Source organism: Oncorhynchus keta, chromosome 4, assembly GCF_023373465.1.
Source record: "Oncorhynchus keta strain PuntledgeMale-10-30-2019 chromosome 4, Oket_V2, whole genome shotgun sequence".
NCBI lineage: Eukaryota > Metazoa > Chordata > Actinopteri > Salmoniformes > Salmonidae > Oncorhynchus > Oncorhynchus keta.
Window position 1 is genome coordinate 18,475,565 of NC_068424.1, and position 18,055 is coordinate 18,493,619.

The 18,055-nt window shown below is 43.2% G+C and overlaps 1 protein-coding gene across 3 annotated transcripts in view; it reads right to left on the reverse strand.

The window, feature by feature from the left end:
- The window catches only part of LOC118370190 (myb-related protein A-like), a 30,698-nt gene extending 13,333 nt beyond the window's left edge, over window positions 1-17,365 (reverse strand). For 2 of the 3 annotated variants that reach the window (XM_052503155.1, XM_052503151.1), the window contains exons 1-8: window positions 16,941-17,365; window positions 11,381-11,480; window positions 10,935-11,006; window positions 8,013-8,105; window positions 4,736-4,956; window positions 1,167-1,365; window positions 996-1,070; window positions 503-613 (exon numbers count right to left, since the gene is read on the reverse strand). In XM_052503155.1, coding sequence (XP_052359115.1) covers window positions 503-613; window positions 996-1,070; window positions 1,167-1,365; window positions 4,736-4,956; window positions 8,013-8,105; window positions 10,935-11,006; window positions 11,381-11,480; window positions 16,941-16,963 — 894 coding nt within the window. In that variant the 5' untranslated portion in view covers window positions 16,964-17,365. The remainder of the gene's footprint in view (window positions 1-502; window positions 614-995; window positions 1,071-1,166; window positions 1,366-4,735; window positions 4,957-8,012; window positions 8,106-10,934; window positions 11,007-11,380; window positions 11,481-16,940) is intronic. The other variant, XM_052503158.1, reaches the window with a different exon arrangement.
- Between the last annotated feature and the right edge of the window lie 690 nt (window positions 17,366-18,055).

Here is an 18,055-nt window from a genome sequence, read left to right on the forward strand (position 1 = left end):
AGGAGCAGATAGGAGGCTGGAGGAAGTGACACCGTGCACTACTGCTGTGAGGAGCAGATAGGAGGCTGGAGGAACTGCTGTGAGCAGGCCGTGCACTACTGCTGTGAGGAGCAGATAGAGGCTAGGAGGCTGTGAGGAGCAGATAGGAGGCACCGTGCACTACTGCTGTGAGGAGCAGATAGGAGGCTGGAGGAAGTGACACCGTGCACTACTGCTGTGAGGAGCAGATAGGAGGCTGGAGGAAGTGACACCGTGCACTACTGCTGTGAGGAGCAGATAGGAGGCTGGAGGAAGTGAGAGGAGGTTAATGGTGGCGGCCGCATGGCGAGATGGCAGGAAGCACTGAAAATGGGGATGGGAGGGGTAGAACTACGAAGCGTAACGGGAGTGTGGGGAGAGGGGTGAGATGGGTAGGCTACTATGACATCACTACAGCATAACTACAAGCTCAAGTGGACTAGGCTACATCATCACACACATACACACTGAGAGTGTGTCTTACACATGGGCCTCGGCACTGGGCCTGTCTCCGGACCTCGGTCTCTGCTGACATAAGCAGCAGCTCAAGCTCCTTAATTCTCTGCTCTTTGTCTGGATCATCATGGCAGGACGGCTGGAGTAAACACACACGGGAAGGAGAGGAGGAGTGGACGGAGGGAGTGAAGAAAAGGTCGGCAGGGAAAGAAGGAAGGAGAGAACAAATTTACTCACAAATTACTCATATCAGACTCAGGCTTACTCTGATTAACACCAAACCAAGACACAGAGAAGAAACAGAAATTCAGGCAGGTCATTTAGTGGTTTGATTCAGAGGGTGATTAATACAAAGTAGACTGAAGTTAGTACGGTGGAAAGATACAAAAAAGGGATGGTAAAGTGGACAGGATTGGAAGACACTTCTACTGATTTAGCTCCATGCTTCAGTCCAAACCTTGAGCTTTTGAGTCAAATAACATACCGGACTCTTGGCCAGCTGTAAAGGACAGGTCACTCACCAATAAGTAGCTGGAGGAGTCTGGGAGGCTGTCCATCAGCTGGCCACAGTGAGGGCTATAGAGGTAACCCCCAAGCTACAACACACAGGAACATTAAACACGGATCCTTTCAATATGCCAATAAACCTTGTTTGAATGAAACGGAACAGAAATGTCTGAGAGGCCTCTCACCTGAGTTGGTCCAGCTATGCCCAGAGGGCTGTGCCCACCGTGGGGGGTGTCTAGTTGGGGGACACAGGGTCTGTGGTGGCGTCGCTTCAACCCCCCATGCTCTGAGCTGAATCCCCTGCAGCCCTCCTGGAGGTACCCCTCGTGCTCCACTTTCCTCCTCATGGTGGAGTTCCAGTGATTCTTGATGGAGTTGTCTGTCCTATAAGGGAGGTTGTTCAATTTTTTAAATTTATTTTACCAGGTACGTTGACTGAGAACACATTCTCATTTGCAGCAACGACCTGGGGAATAGTTACAGGGGAGAGGAGGGGTATGAATGAGCCAATTGTAAACTGGGGATTATTAGGTGACCGTGATGGTTTGAGGGCCAGATTGGGAATTTATCCAGGACACCGGGGTTAACACCCCTACTCTTACGAAGTGCCATGGGATCTTTAATGACCTCAGAGAGTCAGGACACCTGTTTAACGTCCCATCCGAAAGACAGCACCCTACACAGGATAGTGTCAATATTGGGATATTAATATCAATATTGTCAATATTGGCAGTGGGATATTTTATTTTAGACCAGAGGAAAGAGTGCCTCCTACTGGCCCTCCAACACCACTTCCAGCAGCATCTGGTCTCCCATCCAGGAACTGACCAGGACGAACCCTGCTTCAGAAGCAAGCCAGCAGTGGTATGCAGGGTGGTATGCTGCTGGCATACTTTAAATACTAAATATTTTAGATCTGTCCAAAAACCTAACAAAACCTACGCTTTTGCCCTTAGCCTTACACCTTTGGTAATGGGACCAGATACTACTATACTCTAGGTGTAGGAAATTACACCTTTGAAGGAAGCCCCTTTTAATGGGACCAGATACGTTTACTGAGATACATTTACTAGGTGTAGGAAACTATTTTGAGAGGTTTAAAGATGACGTTTACTCTATTGAGATGAAGAAGGGAAGCCCCTTTTACTCTATTGAGATGTAACACCCACTTTTACTCTATTGAAAAGTAAACACCCACGTTTACTCTATTGAGATGTAACCACCCACATTTACTCTATTGAGATGTAACCACCCACGTTTACTATTTTGAGATGTACCCACCCACGTTTACTATTTTGAGATGTACCCACCCACGTTTACTCTATTGAGATGTCACCACCCACCTTTACTCTATTGAGATGCAACCACCCACTTTTACTCTATTGAGATGTAACCACCCACGTTTACTATTTTGAGATGTAACCACCCACTTTTACTATTTTGAGATGCAACCACCCACTTTTACTCTATTGAGATGTCAACCACCCACTTTTACTCTATTGAGATGCAACCACCCATTTTTTACACCCACTTTCTATTGATGAACCACCCACTTTTACTACCACCACCCACTTTTATTTTGAGATGCAACCACCCTTTTGAGATGTAACCACCCACTTTTACTCTATTGAGATGCAACCACCCACTTTTACTCTATTGAGATGTCACCACCCACTTTTATATTTTGAGATGCAACCACCCACTTTTACTCTATTGAGATGCAACCACCCACTTTTACTCTATTGAGATGCAACCACCCACTTTTATATTTTGAGATGTAACCACCCACTTTTATATTTTGAGATGCAACCACCCACTTTTACTATTTTGAGATGCAACCACCCACTTTTACTATTTTTTACTTTTATTTTCTACTTTTTTTGAGATGTCAACCACCCACTTTTACTATTTTGAGATCTTTTATATTTTGAGATGTAACCACTTCTATTTTGAGATATTTTATTTTGAGAGTAAACCACCCACTTTTATTTTGAGATTAACCACCCACTTTTATATTTTGAGATGCAACCACCCACTTTTACTATTTTGAGATGCAACCACCCACTTTTATATTTTGAGATGCAACCACCCTTTTATATTTTGAGATGTAACCACCCATATTTTGAGATGTAAACCACCCATCTTTACTATTTTGAGATGTACCCACCCACGTTTACTAAACCACCCATGATGTAAATGTATTTTGAGATGTAACCACCCACTTTTACTATTTTGAGATGCAACCACCCACTTTTACTATTTTGAGATGTAACCACCCACGTTTACTATTTTGAGATGTAAACCACCCACCTTTATATTTTGAGATGTAACCACCCACGTTTACTATTTTGAGATGTAAACCACCCACTTTTATATTTTGAGATGTAACCACCCACTTTTACTATTTTGAGATGTAACCACCCACTTTTATATTTTGAGATGTAACCACCCACTTTTACTCTATTGAGATGCAACCACCCACTTTTACTATTTTGAGATGAAACCACCCACTTTTATCTTTTGAGATGTAACCACCCACTTTTACTATTTTGAGATGCAACCACCCACTTTTACTATTTTGAGATGCAACCACCCACTTTTATATTTTGAGATGTAACCACCCACATTTACTATTTTGAGATGTAACCACCCACGTTTACTATTTTGAGATGTAAACCACCCACCTTTATATTTTGAGATGTAACCACCCACTTTTACTATTTTGAGATGTAACCACCCACTTTTATATTTTGAGATGTAACCACCCACTTTTATATTTTGAGATGTAACCACCCACTTTTATATTTTGAGATGTAACCACCCACTTTTATATTTTGAGATGTAACCACCCACTTTTATATTTTGAGATGTAACCACCCACTTTTACTCTATTGAGATGCAACCACCCACTTTTATATTTTGAGATGTAACCACCCACTTTTATATTTTGAGATGTAACCACCCACTTTTATATTTTGAGATGTAACCACCCACTTTTATATTTTGAGATGTAACCACCCACTTTTACTCTATTGAGATGTAACCACCCACTTTTATATTTTGAGATGTAACCACCCACTTTTATATTTTGAGATGTAACCACCCACTTTTATATTTTGAGATGTAACCACCCACTTTTATATTTTGAGATGTAACCACCCACTTTTATATTTTGAGATGTAACCACCCACTTTTATATTTTGAGATGTAACCACCCACTTTTATATTTTGAGATGTAACCACCCACTTTTATATTTTGAGATGTAACCACCCACTTTTATATTTTGAGATGTAACCACCCACTTTTATATTTTGAGATACTTTTATATTTTGAGATGTAACCACCACCCACTTTTATATTTTGAGATGTAACCACCCACTTTTATATTTTGAGATGTAACCACCCACTTTTACTAACCACCCACTTTTATATTTTGAGATGTAACCACCCACTTTTATATTTTGAGATGTAACCACCCACTTTTACTCTTTTGAGATGTAACCACCCACTTTTATATTTTGAGATGTAACCACCCACTTTTATATTTTGAGATGTAACCACCCACTTTTATACTTTTATATTTTGAGATGTAACCACCCACTTTTATATTTTGAGATGTAACCACCCACTTTTATATTTTGAGATGTAACCACCCACTTTTATATTTTGAGATGTAACCACCCACTTTTATATTTTGAGATGTAACCACCCACTAACTCAGGCAAAGAGATGTACGGTATATCATTCCGTTACCTTCCAGGCAACAGCTTGGAGATCTCGGCCCAGCGGTTGCCCAGGCGTTTGTGGGCCTGGTAGATGATGCTGTCCTCTTCCTGGGTCCAGGAGGACTTCTTCACCTCAGGGTTCAGATGGTTGTGCCAGCGCTCACGGCACTGCTTCCCGATCCGCCCCTGCAGGTGCTTGGCAATCACAGACCAGCGCTTGGGGCCATATTTATGAACCAGGTCAATCACCTATACACACAGGAGCAAAGAAGACAGGGACTTCTTACAATGCAATCCTCTGGACTTAAAAAATATGCATACTGCAGGGGTAGGCAACTTTCGGGGTGCCCGAAACATAATTCAAATAATTTGTACACTGCAAATTGACCACAACTAAGCCCAAAAAGTGATTGTATTTGAAAATAACAATAATTTCATACCTTAATAACATTGAGACATGATCACGTCTCTTTTTTTGTGTGTGGGAATACTTGGGAACATACAGGGAGGTGTGGGGGAATTGGAAATGGAAGGAATCATGCTGCCTGTTCCCGACCCCTAGCATACTGTATAGTATCTATTACTGCAGAGAATCACACCGCCTGTTCCCGACCCCTGGCATACTGTATAGTATCTATTACTGGAGGGAATCACGCCGCCTGTTCCCGACCCATTGCATACTTTATAGTATCTATTACTGGAGGGAATCACGCCGCCTGTTCCCGACCCATTGCATACTTTATAGTATCTATTACTGGAGGGAATCACGCCGCCTGTTCCCGACCCATTGCATACTTTATAGTATCTATTACCGGAGGGAATCACGCCCCCTGTTCCCGACCCATTGCATACTGTATAGTATCTATTACCGGAGGGAATCACACCGCCTGTTCCCGACCCATTGCATACTGTATAGTATCTATTACTGGAGGGAATCACAATTGCATACTGTATAGTATCTATTACTGCAGAGGAATCACACCGCCTGTTCCCGACCCCTGGCATACTGTATAGTATCTATTTGAGGGAATCACACCCCTGTTCCCGACCCCTGGCATACTGTATAGTATCCCATTGCATACTTTATAGTATCTATTACCGGAGGGAATCACGCCGCCTGTTCCCGACCCCTGGCATACTGTATAGTATCTATTACTGCAGGGAATCACACCGCCTGTTCCCGACCCATTGCATACTGTATAGTATCTATTACTGGAGGGAATCACACCGCCTGTTCCCCGATTGCATACTGTATAGCATACGGAGGGAATCACGCCGCCTGTTCCCGACCCCTGGCATCTATAGTATCTATTACTGGAGGGAATCACACCGCCTGTTCCCGACCCCTGGCATACTGTATAGTATCTATTACTGGAGGGAATCACGCCGCCTGTTCCCGACCCTTGCATACCGCCTGTTCCCTGTATAGTATCTATTACCGGAGGGAATCCCATTGCATACTGTATAGTATCTATTACCGGAGGGAATCACGCCGCCTGTTCCCGACCCCTGGCATACTGTATAGTATCTATTACTGGAGGGAATCACGCCGCCTGTTCCCGACCCATTGCATACTGTATAGTATCTATTACCGGAGGGAATCACGCCGCCTGTTCCCGACCCCTGGCATACTGTATAGTATCTATTACTGGAGGGAATCACGCCGCCTGTTCCCGACCCATTGCATACTGTATAGTATCTATTACTGGAGGGAATCACGCCGCCTGTTCCCGACCCATTGCATACTGTATAGTATCTATTACTGGAGGGAATCACACCGCCTGTTCCCGACCCCTGGCATACTGTATAGTATCTATTACCGGAGGGAATCACGCAGCCTGTTCCCGACACCTAGCATACTGTATAGTATCTATTACTGCAGGGAATCACACCGCCTGTTCCCGACCCCTGGCATACTGTATAGTATCTATTACTGGAGGGAATCACGCAGCCTGTTCCCGACACCTAGCATACTGTATAGTATCTATTACTGGAGGGAATCACACCGCCTGTTCCCGACACCTAGCATACTGTATAGTATCTATTACTGGAGAGAATCATGCTGCCTGTTCCCCGACCCTTGCATACTGTATAGTATCTATTACTGGAGGGAATCACACCGCCTGTTCCCGACCCATTGCATACTGTATAGTATCTATTACTGGAGAGAATCATGCTGCCTGTTCCCGACCCATTGCATACTGTATAGTATCTATTACTGGAGGGAATCACACCGCCTGTTCCCGACCCATTGCATACTGTATAGTATCTATTACTGGAGGGAATCATGCTGCCTGTTCCCGACCCCTGGCATACTGTATAGTATCTATTACTGGAGGGAATCATGCTGCCTGTTCCCGACCCCTGGCATACTGTATAGTATCTATTACTGGAGAGAATCATGCTGCCTGTTCCCGACCCATTGCATACTGTATAGTATCTATTACTGGAGGGAATCACGCCGCCTGTTCCCGACCCCTGGCATACTGTATAGTATCTATTACTGGAGAGAATCACGCAGCCTGTTCCCAACACCTAGCATACTGTATAGTATCTATTACTGCAGGGAATCCCGCCACCTGTTCCCGACCCCTGGCATACTGTATAGTATCTATTACTGGAAGGAATCATGCCGAGGTGCCACATCGTCATTGGCAACACTATAGAATGTCAAGAATGCAGCTGAAGAAGTAGAACTAGTTGCCACAACACTTCTGTCATGGAGCCAAACATGTCTTGTCATCTCTTAGCAGGCCTACACTACCCAGTGCTATTATCTTCCTGAATATCTTACTTCTAGCATGTCACTAAGGGCATGCCAGAGCAATACTATCACTGGCGTGTTGTGATGTGAGGCCTAGATGTTGGAGGAACAAAATATCAATCTTGACATTCCAGTAGGCGAGGCATCATGTAGTTCTATTTAAGGAATGTATTGTTCACCCTCCAACTATGAGAGATATGACCCTAAAGCCTGGCTGAGGAGGGGCTCAGGACCAGGGAAACTTGGAGAGCTTTGGTTGTTCTAAAGCATGAGGTAGTGAGTCGTATGCACAGCCAATGAAAACTACTGCAGGGTCTATGGGCTACAAACAGGGATAGAGAGTGGGAGAGGAACATGTGTACTGTATGTTCCTTTCAATGTTTCAGATTACAAAAAGGGCTGTGATGTTCATCCTGCAGCTTGTTTGTATTGTGTTATCAAGGAGCCGCTCCAATAAAATTCAGAACAATACATGTTCTCGCTAGCTCTTTATCTACTTCTTTTTCCACCCCAGGTTGGGGTAACTCCCATCTCCACTTACCTTCTGATCCTCCTCTTTTGTCCAGGGTCCTTTCACCAGCTCTGGGTTGAGCACCTTCTGCCAGCGGTGCTGACACTGGCCATCTGTCCTCCCCTGTGACAGACACAACGCAGAGCACAACACCTCATTAACACACAAACCCACCTGCAGCTGTCCCTCCCTGAGTTATCATATACACATATACACACTTGCTAATAACCCCACCTCACACAACACCTGTGAGTACTACAAATAACCCCACCTTACACAACACCTGTGAGTACCACTAATAACCCCACCTCACACAACACCTGTGAGTACCACTAATAACCCCACCTCACACAACACCGGTGAGTACCACTAATAACCCCACCTCACACAACACCTGTGAGTACCACTAATAACCCCACAGCACAACACCGGTGAGAGTCACATGTCATATCACTTTTCTTATCCAGATAATAAAATGTTATTCATCACAAGCTTTCGTGTGTGGACTAACAGTGAAATGCTTCATTGCGGGCCCCTCCCAACAGCAAGCGTACAGCATACAGAGAGAAAGAAAATAGAGAAATAATAGAAAAGTAAATCACGTAATAATAAAAGTAATAATAGATACATAATGAGTAATGATAACTTGGCAATATACAAGAGGTACCAGTACTGAGTCAATGTGCAGGGGTACGAGGTAATTGAGGTAGATATGTACATATACTAGGAATAAAGTGACAGATGGTTAAACAGTAGCAGCAGCATATGTGATGAGTCAAAAATGTTTGCGCAAAAGGTCCATGCAGATAGTCCGGGTAGCTATTTGGTTAACTATTTAGCCGTCTTTGCATAGGTACTGCTTGCTGTGCGGTAGCAGAGAAAACAGTCTATGACTTGTGTGCTTGGAGTCTTTGACCATTTTTAGGGCCTTCCTCTGATACTGCCTGGTATAGAGGTTCTGGATGGCAGGGAGCTCAGCCCAAGTGATGTACTGGGCCGTACACACTACGCTCTGTAGTGCCTTGTGATCGGATGCCAGTAAGTTGCCATAGCAAGCGGTGATGCAGCCAGTCAAGATGCTCTCAATGATGCAACTGTAGAACATTTTGAGGATCTGAGGGCCCATGCCAAATCTTTTCAGCCTCCTGAGAGGAAAGAGGCGTTGTCATGTCTTCTTCAAGACTGTGTTGGTGTGTTTGGACCATGATAGGTCCTTAGTGATGTGGACCTGGTCCACTACAGCCCCGTCGATGTGAATGGGGGCGTGCTCGGCCCTTCGTTTCCTGTAGTCCACGATCAGCTCCTTTGTCTTGCTGACGTTGAGGGAGAGGTTGTTGTCCTGGCACCACACTGCCAGGTCTCTGATCTCCTCCCTACAGGCTGTCTCATCGTCGTCAGTGATCAGGCGTACCACCGTAGTTTTGTCAGCAAACTTATGATGGTGTTGGATTCGTGAGCGACCACACAGTCGTGGGTGAACAGGGAGTACAGGAAGGGACTAAGCATGTACCCCTAAGGGGCCCCCGTGTTAAGGGTCAGTGTGGAGGATGTGTTGTTGCCTACCCTCACCACTTGGCGGCGGCACATCAGGAAGTCCAGGATCCAGTTGCAGAGGGAGGCGTTCAGTCTTAGGGTCCTTAGCTTAGTGATCAGCTTGGAGGGCACTATGGTGTTGAACGCTGAGCTGTAGACAATGAACAGCATTCTCACATAGGTGTTCCTTTTGTCCAGGTGGGAAAGGGTAGTGTGGAGTGATATAGATATTGCGTCATCCAGGAAGTCTGGGATGATGGTGTTGATGTGCGCCATGACCAGCCTCTCAAAGCATTTCATGGCTACAGATGTGAGTGCTAAAGGGAAATAGTAATTTAGACAGGGACTATGGTCGTCTGCTTGAAACATGTAGGTACTACAGACTGGATCAGGGAGAGGTTGAAAACGTCAGTGAAGACACTTGCCAGCTGGTCTGCACATGCTCTGAGTATGCGTCTTGGTAATCCATCTTGCCCTGCGTGCTTGTGAATGTTAACCTGTTTAAAGGTCTTACTCACATCGGCCACGGAGAGCATAGTCACACAGCCGTCCGGAACAGCTGGTGCTCTCATGCATGTTTCAGTGCTCCTTGCCTTGAAGTGAGCATAGAAGGCATTTAGCTCATCAGGTAGGCTTGTGTCACTGGGCAGCTTGCGGCTGAGTTTCCCTTTGTTATTCATGATTGTTTGCGAGCCCTGCCACACCTGACGAGCGTGAGAGCTGGTGTAGTAGGATTCGATCTTAGTCCTGTATTGACGCTCTGCCTGTTTGATGGTTCAATCGGAGGCCGTAGTGGGATTTCTTATAAACGGCCGGGTTAGTGCCCCACTCCTTCAAAGCGGCAGCTATAGCCTTTAGCTCAGTGCGGATGTTGCCTGTAATGCATGGCTTCTGGTTGGGATATGCACGTACAGTCACTGTAGGGTCGACGTCGTTGATGCACTTATTAATGAAACCGGTAACTGATATGGTAAACTCCTCAATGCCACCAGATGAATCCCAGAAAATATTCCAATCTGTGATAGCGAAACAGTCCTGCAGCTTAACATACAATTCATCGGATCACTTCCGTATTGAGCGGGACACAGGTACTTACTGTTTGAGGAGTTTTTGCTTGTTAGCGGGAATCAGGAGGATAGAGTTATGGTCAGATTTGCCAAATGGAGGGCGAGAGAGAGGTATGTGTGTGGAGTAAAGGTCCATTTTTTTCACCTCTAGTTGCACAGGTGATGTTGGTAGAAATGAGGTAAAACAGATTAGTTTTCCTGCATTTCCCCCCATTGCTATTACATATCATCAATACACGTATATAGACATGATTTTTGTTAGTGTGTTACTATGCTTATTACAGAAAGCTTTGTATTTTAACACCATGTTCTAACAGTGTGTAATGATTAAGGGGAAAAATGTTTTACTTACTTGAAAATTATTAGCTACTAATTTCCAGGAGTCTGCTCCATGCTGCTCCACTAACTTCTTCAGCCTATCGTCCTGCAGCGAGAAGGGGGGTGGGGGGGGGTCAGAAAGAGACAGTCAGGAGCCAACCTTCCTGAGACACTCCCTTCATCCTCAGTGCTTCCATAAGGTAAACGCCCTTTACACTTTTTTTTAGCAGGGGACACAATAGGGCTTCCTACATATCATGCCATAGAAAAGCAGCAGATTGCTGCAGACAATACATTTATAAACAAACAGACTGTTGGACCACAGCACACTTTCATGCACATGCTATTCTCAATCCATTTGAACACTAAAACAATGCAAGACAGGTCCAGTAAATAATGGTTCAACAGTGAGCGCAATAAAGTAACTAGCACACTTGACCAAACTGGCCCGCTCATATGCCTCTTATAGAATTAGCCCACCTCATCGCGAGACCATTTGCCTTTGCACAGTATCTTCTTGTCTTTGCTCTTGTCCTTACTCTCAGGATCTGTGGAGTGTAGATCTTCATCCTCAGACTCACTGAAAAAGGAGAGATGGAGAGGTAGAGGAAAAAGGGAGAGAGATACTCTTATTTATTGCTCTCTTTACATTTCATTATAGTCAATCACTAATCAACACAGCCACTTAAGTAAAACAAGAGCATTGGCATAATCATGACACAATTTTACAGGGTGGACTCAGAACTAGTGACATCAATAAAACATAAAAAGACACAAGCAGGAACAATACATCATTCATGCCACAACTGAGTCACATACAGCGCCAACCCACTGATAGCCAATTACAAATAACCGTCCAATTTCAAACTGAATCAGAAGTCAATGGATCGAGCAGGCAGTCATTCATGGTGAAGCAGGATTGGCAGTAGTCTCAGTACGTGGCGTGCAGAGACGGAAACAGAGTTGAGACTCATATTAAACAGAACATTCCTGACCATAATTAGAGTAGCCTAGCCGTCCCTTGTTCCCTGCTAGATTAGGCATTATGATGCCAACCCTGACTGTGGCAGACTGCCTCTATACCTAGGTGGTAAAAGGGTAAAAGCTAGTCTTATTGGGTATAGTGAAACAACTGTTGCCTTTTTGGGGGCAAATCCACCTTCACACAACTGTCCCTTTTTGCCTCGAATGTTGATTTTAGGAAAATAGGGCCAACTTAAACACCTATAACTCACAATCTATAAGATTTAATCAAGACAGCAAAAAGCTGTAATAGTGGACACAGCTTTCCCTTCTCCAATGTGAAACTCTGCCACCAGAGAAAGTAGTTGTGCACACTTAGCTCTGTCCATAGAAATGTCTTGTTGCTGGGCAACACTTCCTTCATGGCGTCACGTTGTGCCAGGGGTAGAACATCTAATAAACAGACAGGGAGGAGGGTTGAGGACAGTGGTTACCCAGAGTAATCACAGAGCAAGTTCACACTGACACTGTTCCAACGGCTGAGACGCACCAGAACCAGAGCAATGTAATTCATCTACACCACAGCTGTCAACAGAGACATACTGAGTTATTGGTCTCATTGCATTCCAGATATTGTCAAATAAGAGTCTGAAGTTAGATAAGTAACATAATATGGGCCTACATGCAATTGACTGATTCCAAGGCCAGCCACAGCCCCATACAATCCCAGAGACTGAAGGACAGGGGCTGCATTCAGAAGAGCACAATGTGGTGTGAATGTTTAGATATACAGTACCAGTCAAAAGTTTGGACACACCCACTCATTCAGGGGGGTTTCTTCATTTTTTACTATTTTCTACATGGTAGAATAATAGTAAAGATATCAAAACTACGAAATAACACATATGGAATCATGTAGTAACCGAAAGGGCGGCAGAGTAGCCTAGTGGTTAGAGTGGTGGACTAGTAACCGAGCTGTCGTTCTGCCCCTGAACAGGCAGTTAACCCACTGTTCCTAGGCCGTCATTGAAAACAGGAATTTATTCTTAACTGACTTGCCTAGTTAAATAAAGAAAAAATAAAGTGTTAAACAAATCAAACAATATTTTAGATTCATCAAAGTAGCCACCCTTTGCCTTGATGGCAGCTTTGCACACTCTTTGCATTCTCTCAACCAGCTTCACCTGGAATGTTTTTGCAACAGTCTTGAAGGAGCCCTCGAGGGGTGTTGGGTCATTGTCCTGTTGAAAAACAAATGATAGTCCCACTAAATGCAAACCAGATGGGATGGCATATCGCTGCATAACGCTGTGGTAGCCATGCTGGTTAAGTGTGCCTTGAATTCTAAATAAATCACTGACAGTGTCACCAGCAAAGCTCCTCCTCCTCCATAATTCACGGTGGGAACCACACATGCTGAGAACATCCGTTCACCTACTCTGCGTTTCACAAAGACATGAAGAACCAAAAATCTCAAATTTGGACTCATCAGACCAAAGGACAGATTTACACTGGTCTAATGTCCATTGCTCGTGTTTCTTGGCCTAAGCAAGTCTCTACTTCTTATTGGTCCTTTACTAGTGGTTTCTTTGCAGCAATTCAACCATGAAGGCCTGATTCACACAGTCTCCTCTGAACAGTTGATGTTGAGATGTGTCTGTTACTTGAACTCTATGAAGCATTTATTTGGGCTGCAATTTGAGGCTGGTAACTCTAATGAACGTATCCTCTGCAGCAGAGGTCTTCCTTCCCTGTGGCGGTCCTCATAAGAGCCAGTTTCATCATTGCGCTTGATGGTTTTTGCAACTACACTTGAAGAAACTTTCAAAATTCTTGAAATGTTCCGCATTGACTGACCTTCATGTCTTAAAGTAATGATGGACTCTCGTTTTTCTTTGCTTATTTGAGCTGTTCTTGCCATAATATGGACTTGGGCTATCTTCTGTATACCCTCTTATCTTGTCACAACACAAGTGATTGGCTCAAACGCATTAAGAAGGAAAGAAATTCCACAAATTAACTTTAAACAAGACACACCTATTAATTGAAATGCATTCCAGGTGACTACCTCATGAATCTGGTTGAGAAAATGCCAAGTGTGCAAAGCTGTCATCACAACACAGGGTGGCTATTTTGAAGAATCTTAAATATAAAATATATTTTGATTTGTTTAACACTTTTTTTGGTTACTACATGATTCCATATGTGTTATTTCATAGTTATGTTGGCTTCACTATTATTCTACAATGTAGAAAATAGTAAAAAATTAAGAAAAACCCTTGAGTGGGTGTGTCCAAACTTTTGACTGGTACTGTAAATATATTTTGTAGGATTAACATGCATCTCGTACATGTAAAATAAGGAATTTAATCTCTGTTCATTGCATTTTTTTTTCACATTCAGCCTGATGCCATCCTCCTGGTTTCGATGAAATGTTGGGTGGATTTACAGCAGTCTTTCTCCCCTCTCTAAAGAAGGTCAAAGTATGAAGTTCCTAAATATGGCTCTGTTGTTTTTGTCTCTGAAATGCACACTCACATGCGCCACCAGCACAGCAGATGCACACACACACGCACACACATTCAAACACTCTAACATGTACACATGCTGTACACATTCGAACACACACACTGTGGTGAGGAAAACAAGGCCTCCCACAGGTTTCCAGTACTGGCCTGTGATGAAAGAGCTTCTTCAGTGGTGACTGGGACATGCCAATTGAATTTCAGCATAATTCCCTCACTACAGGAAAGAGAGAGGTGGAAGTGGGTCTGAGCCCAGGGTGTGTGCTCCCACATAAACAGGCTCTTTGTAATATCTAGGTGTGTGGCATAAAGTGTGTGTGTGTGTGTGTGTGTGTGTGTGTGTGTGTGTGTGTGTGTGTGTGTGTGTGTGTGTGTGTGTGTGTGTGTGAGTGGCGCGGGCTGCAAGGAGGCAGGCCCGGGGTGTGGCTAAACTAATAGGTCAGACCTAACGGTCCAGGCTGAATTAAACAGGAGTTTCAAAATCGACTCAGGGGGATTGGTATGATCTCTTATATAAGAACTTGGCCAAGGTGCCTGAGCCAGTACTGTGCCGAGTCTTACGTTCTCTCAAACAACTTCTTCATAGACTACTAAAGTCATCTTAATCTATGTGTAATACCTACGTAATTTGTGTACAATGTTGGCGAATGCACAAAAATATATTTTCTAAATAAAGCATGTCATATTCTTCATATGCTTTTTCAATGCCTCATTTATTATGTGAATAAAATATCAAACTGAAATAATGGCCTTTGTAGACTGTGTTCCCACAGGTTTCTTCAATTCAAACTTGAACTTCCATGTGAAATGTAAAGCAGAGGGAGAGGTAGAAAGGACCATCCTCCACCACCCTGGCCTTCCCCTATCACCACCAGATGGGGCACACCGAGGGGGTAGGGTCTAGGAGGGGTAGAGGGTGGAGGGATACGCACACGCCACCGAGTTGTTCGTTCAGATGGAAATTACGTCATTGTCGTGTTTGTGTGTTTAAGGGCAGTTAGCAGGCTCCAATCAGCCTATAAATCAATAGTTAATTCAGCCATCCAGGGCGGCAGGTAGCCTAGTGGTTAGAGCGTTGGACTAGTAACCAAAAGGTTGCCAGATCAAATCCCCAATCTGTCATTCTGCCCCTGAACAAGGCAGTTAATCCACTGTTCCTAGGCCATCATTGAAAATAAGAACTTGTTCTTAACTGACGTGCCTAGTACATTTTTTAAAAATCAGGCTCAAATTCACAAATACTAATAACACACAGCTGTGTCATTCTAGCCTTACCTCAGAGGGAAAATATCTCCATAAATTAATACATTCGTGCTCTGATTATCCTATATACATTATTTTTCATATATATAATTAACAAACTAAATCTGATTTGTGAAAACAATAGACATCTTTTAGATGCCTAGCCTACAGTCTCTGTTTACCATTTTATGTGACTCTCTGTTATAGGGGATTTTCCAAACATGTACCCACACAATGTGGCAGAATGGTGCACAAAACAATCACAATCCTATGTTGGACTATGTTTTTTTTCTAAATCAATACATATATTTTATTTCCCTTGAACAATAATGTCCATACTAAAACAACAGAGGGCTGGGCCATCTAATATATTTTTTCTGTAGCCTTAGATGAAAATAGCAAGTGCTCTATCTGTTCAATAGTCTTACTCGTGCTACGTCTCACGGTAATGGCTAAGAAGGGATCCAATTTTTGTCAAATTAACGTCACATTTGACTTTTCGTAGCAGGTTAGGAGAATTTACGCAACAATGCAGCAGGTTCGGAGAATTAACGTATCCGGTTAGGATAATTAGGTGAAGGTTAGAAAAAGAGCTTGGGTTAGCTAAAATTCCCCCAAAAAAACTAACTTTTGACGTTAATTTTACGAAAGTTGGATCTCTTCTAGCCAAGACCACATCTCAGACTGTCAGCCATGTTTTCTGTTCGAGGGAAAGATGGCAATGAATGGGTGTTGAATTGAGCAACAAAATACAATACAGACCAAAGCAGTTACATAACCCACCGAACAACTCAAATCAACGTTTTTTATTTGTTTTATCAAAGTTAGCATGACCAAAAGGGACATAGCCTAGTCTACTACAAAATAAGCAACTCAAACAGCTGTGCTGGTTCACAAGCTCGCGACATGCTTTGGTTATTCACTGAAGAGTGCCACATGCACTTTTATGACTGTTCTATTCCCATACATTTTGCACAAACATCCAGCTAAATAAAGTATTGATGGAATTCATTCAACTATATTAATTAACCTTTAGAATCCTAACTAGGCTGTAATTTGCTGTAGCCTACTGTATTTCAATATCTAACTAACACGTTATGTGACCGTGAGCAGGTGCTCGTGATGTGTCAACGATCAACGTGACATCTGGCTCAATATAATGCCATGCCTGAGCAATGGGTTTCACTATGAATTGCATCTTTACTATAGCTATTTTGTTGCAACATTTTTGTATCATATCTGAAAACCATTCAAATGTAGCTTGTACGCAGCCAAATGAACTACAGATTTAGCAGCAATGTGTCACCTACCTGCGCGACTTTATGTTGGCCATAATGACAGCTGATCAAAGCTTTTCAAATAAGAAATCCTCTATTTGTAGTTTGTCTAAAATCCATATAAAAGCGAATTAGATTATCTCCATGGACAGTTATCCATACAGTCCGATGTCTGTCATCTTCCAGTTTATTTTCAGACAGTAGCCTAAAATACAGTGCCACACTTTCGCTGGTTAGCTAGCGGTTCACTTTCATGTCAAACTCTTTCTTGTTGTAGGAATTGTGTGCAATCGTAAATAAAAACGCATCTCCTTATATTTTGCATGTCACCGCGATGCATGCAATGTCAATATCCGATCGAATAGGATGTGAACATATATAGCTAGCTAACCTGCCTTGTAGGCTACACACTGTTCTCCCTCCCACTGTACTTCTATTTTGTTATTTTCGCATTCAGATTTTGTCGATCCCGCCGAATCTCTCGCCCAGCCTCCTTCTAGAAGGGTGTTTGAATCTGCGCAGGCGGCCTCGCACCTGATTGGTTAGAATCAGGGGAGCGCTCCAAAAGAGCCCTTCGCTTTGAGCGCAAATCAACATTGTGACAATTAATACGACAGTATTGTGGTGATAAAAACCTATATATATTTTTTTATCTGTCCATTCTACAATCATCATACAAACCTGTTGTAAAAATATAGACGATTATGAAGGTAAAAGATAAGTATTTATAACATGTTTTTTTTACAATAACAACAATATTCAAGTTATGTTCAATGCAGAACAAAACATTAGGCCTACTGTAGTATTAATTAACAGAGGCTGGCAGACAGTGTGCCCTTCTGCATGCATAACAACAGCCGTGGAATGACAGCTCTATTTCAAATGGTGTCCTGCTGCCCCCTTGTGTACAAATACTTTGTGACATACATTACATGATCTGAACAACTGTAGGCCTACATGTACTGTATTATGGATCTACACTACCATTCAAACGTTTGGGGTCACTTAGAAATGTCTTTGTTGTTGCACAAAATGTATTTTTTGTAGCACAAACTGTCTCTAACCAGAATAGAAAGAGGAGTGGGAGGCCCCGATGCACAACTGTGCAACAGGACAAGTTCATTAGAGTTGTCCTCTAAGCTGCCAGT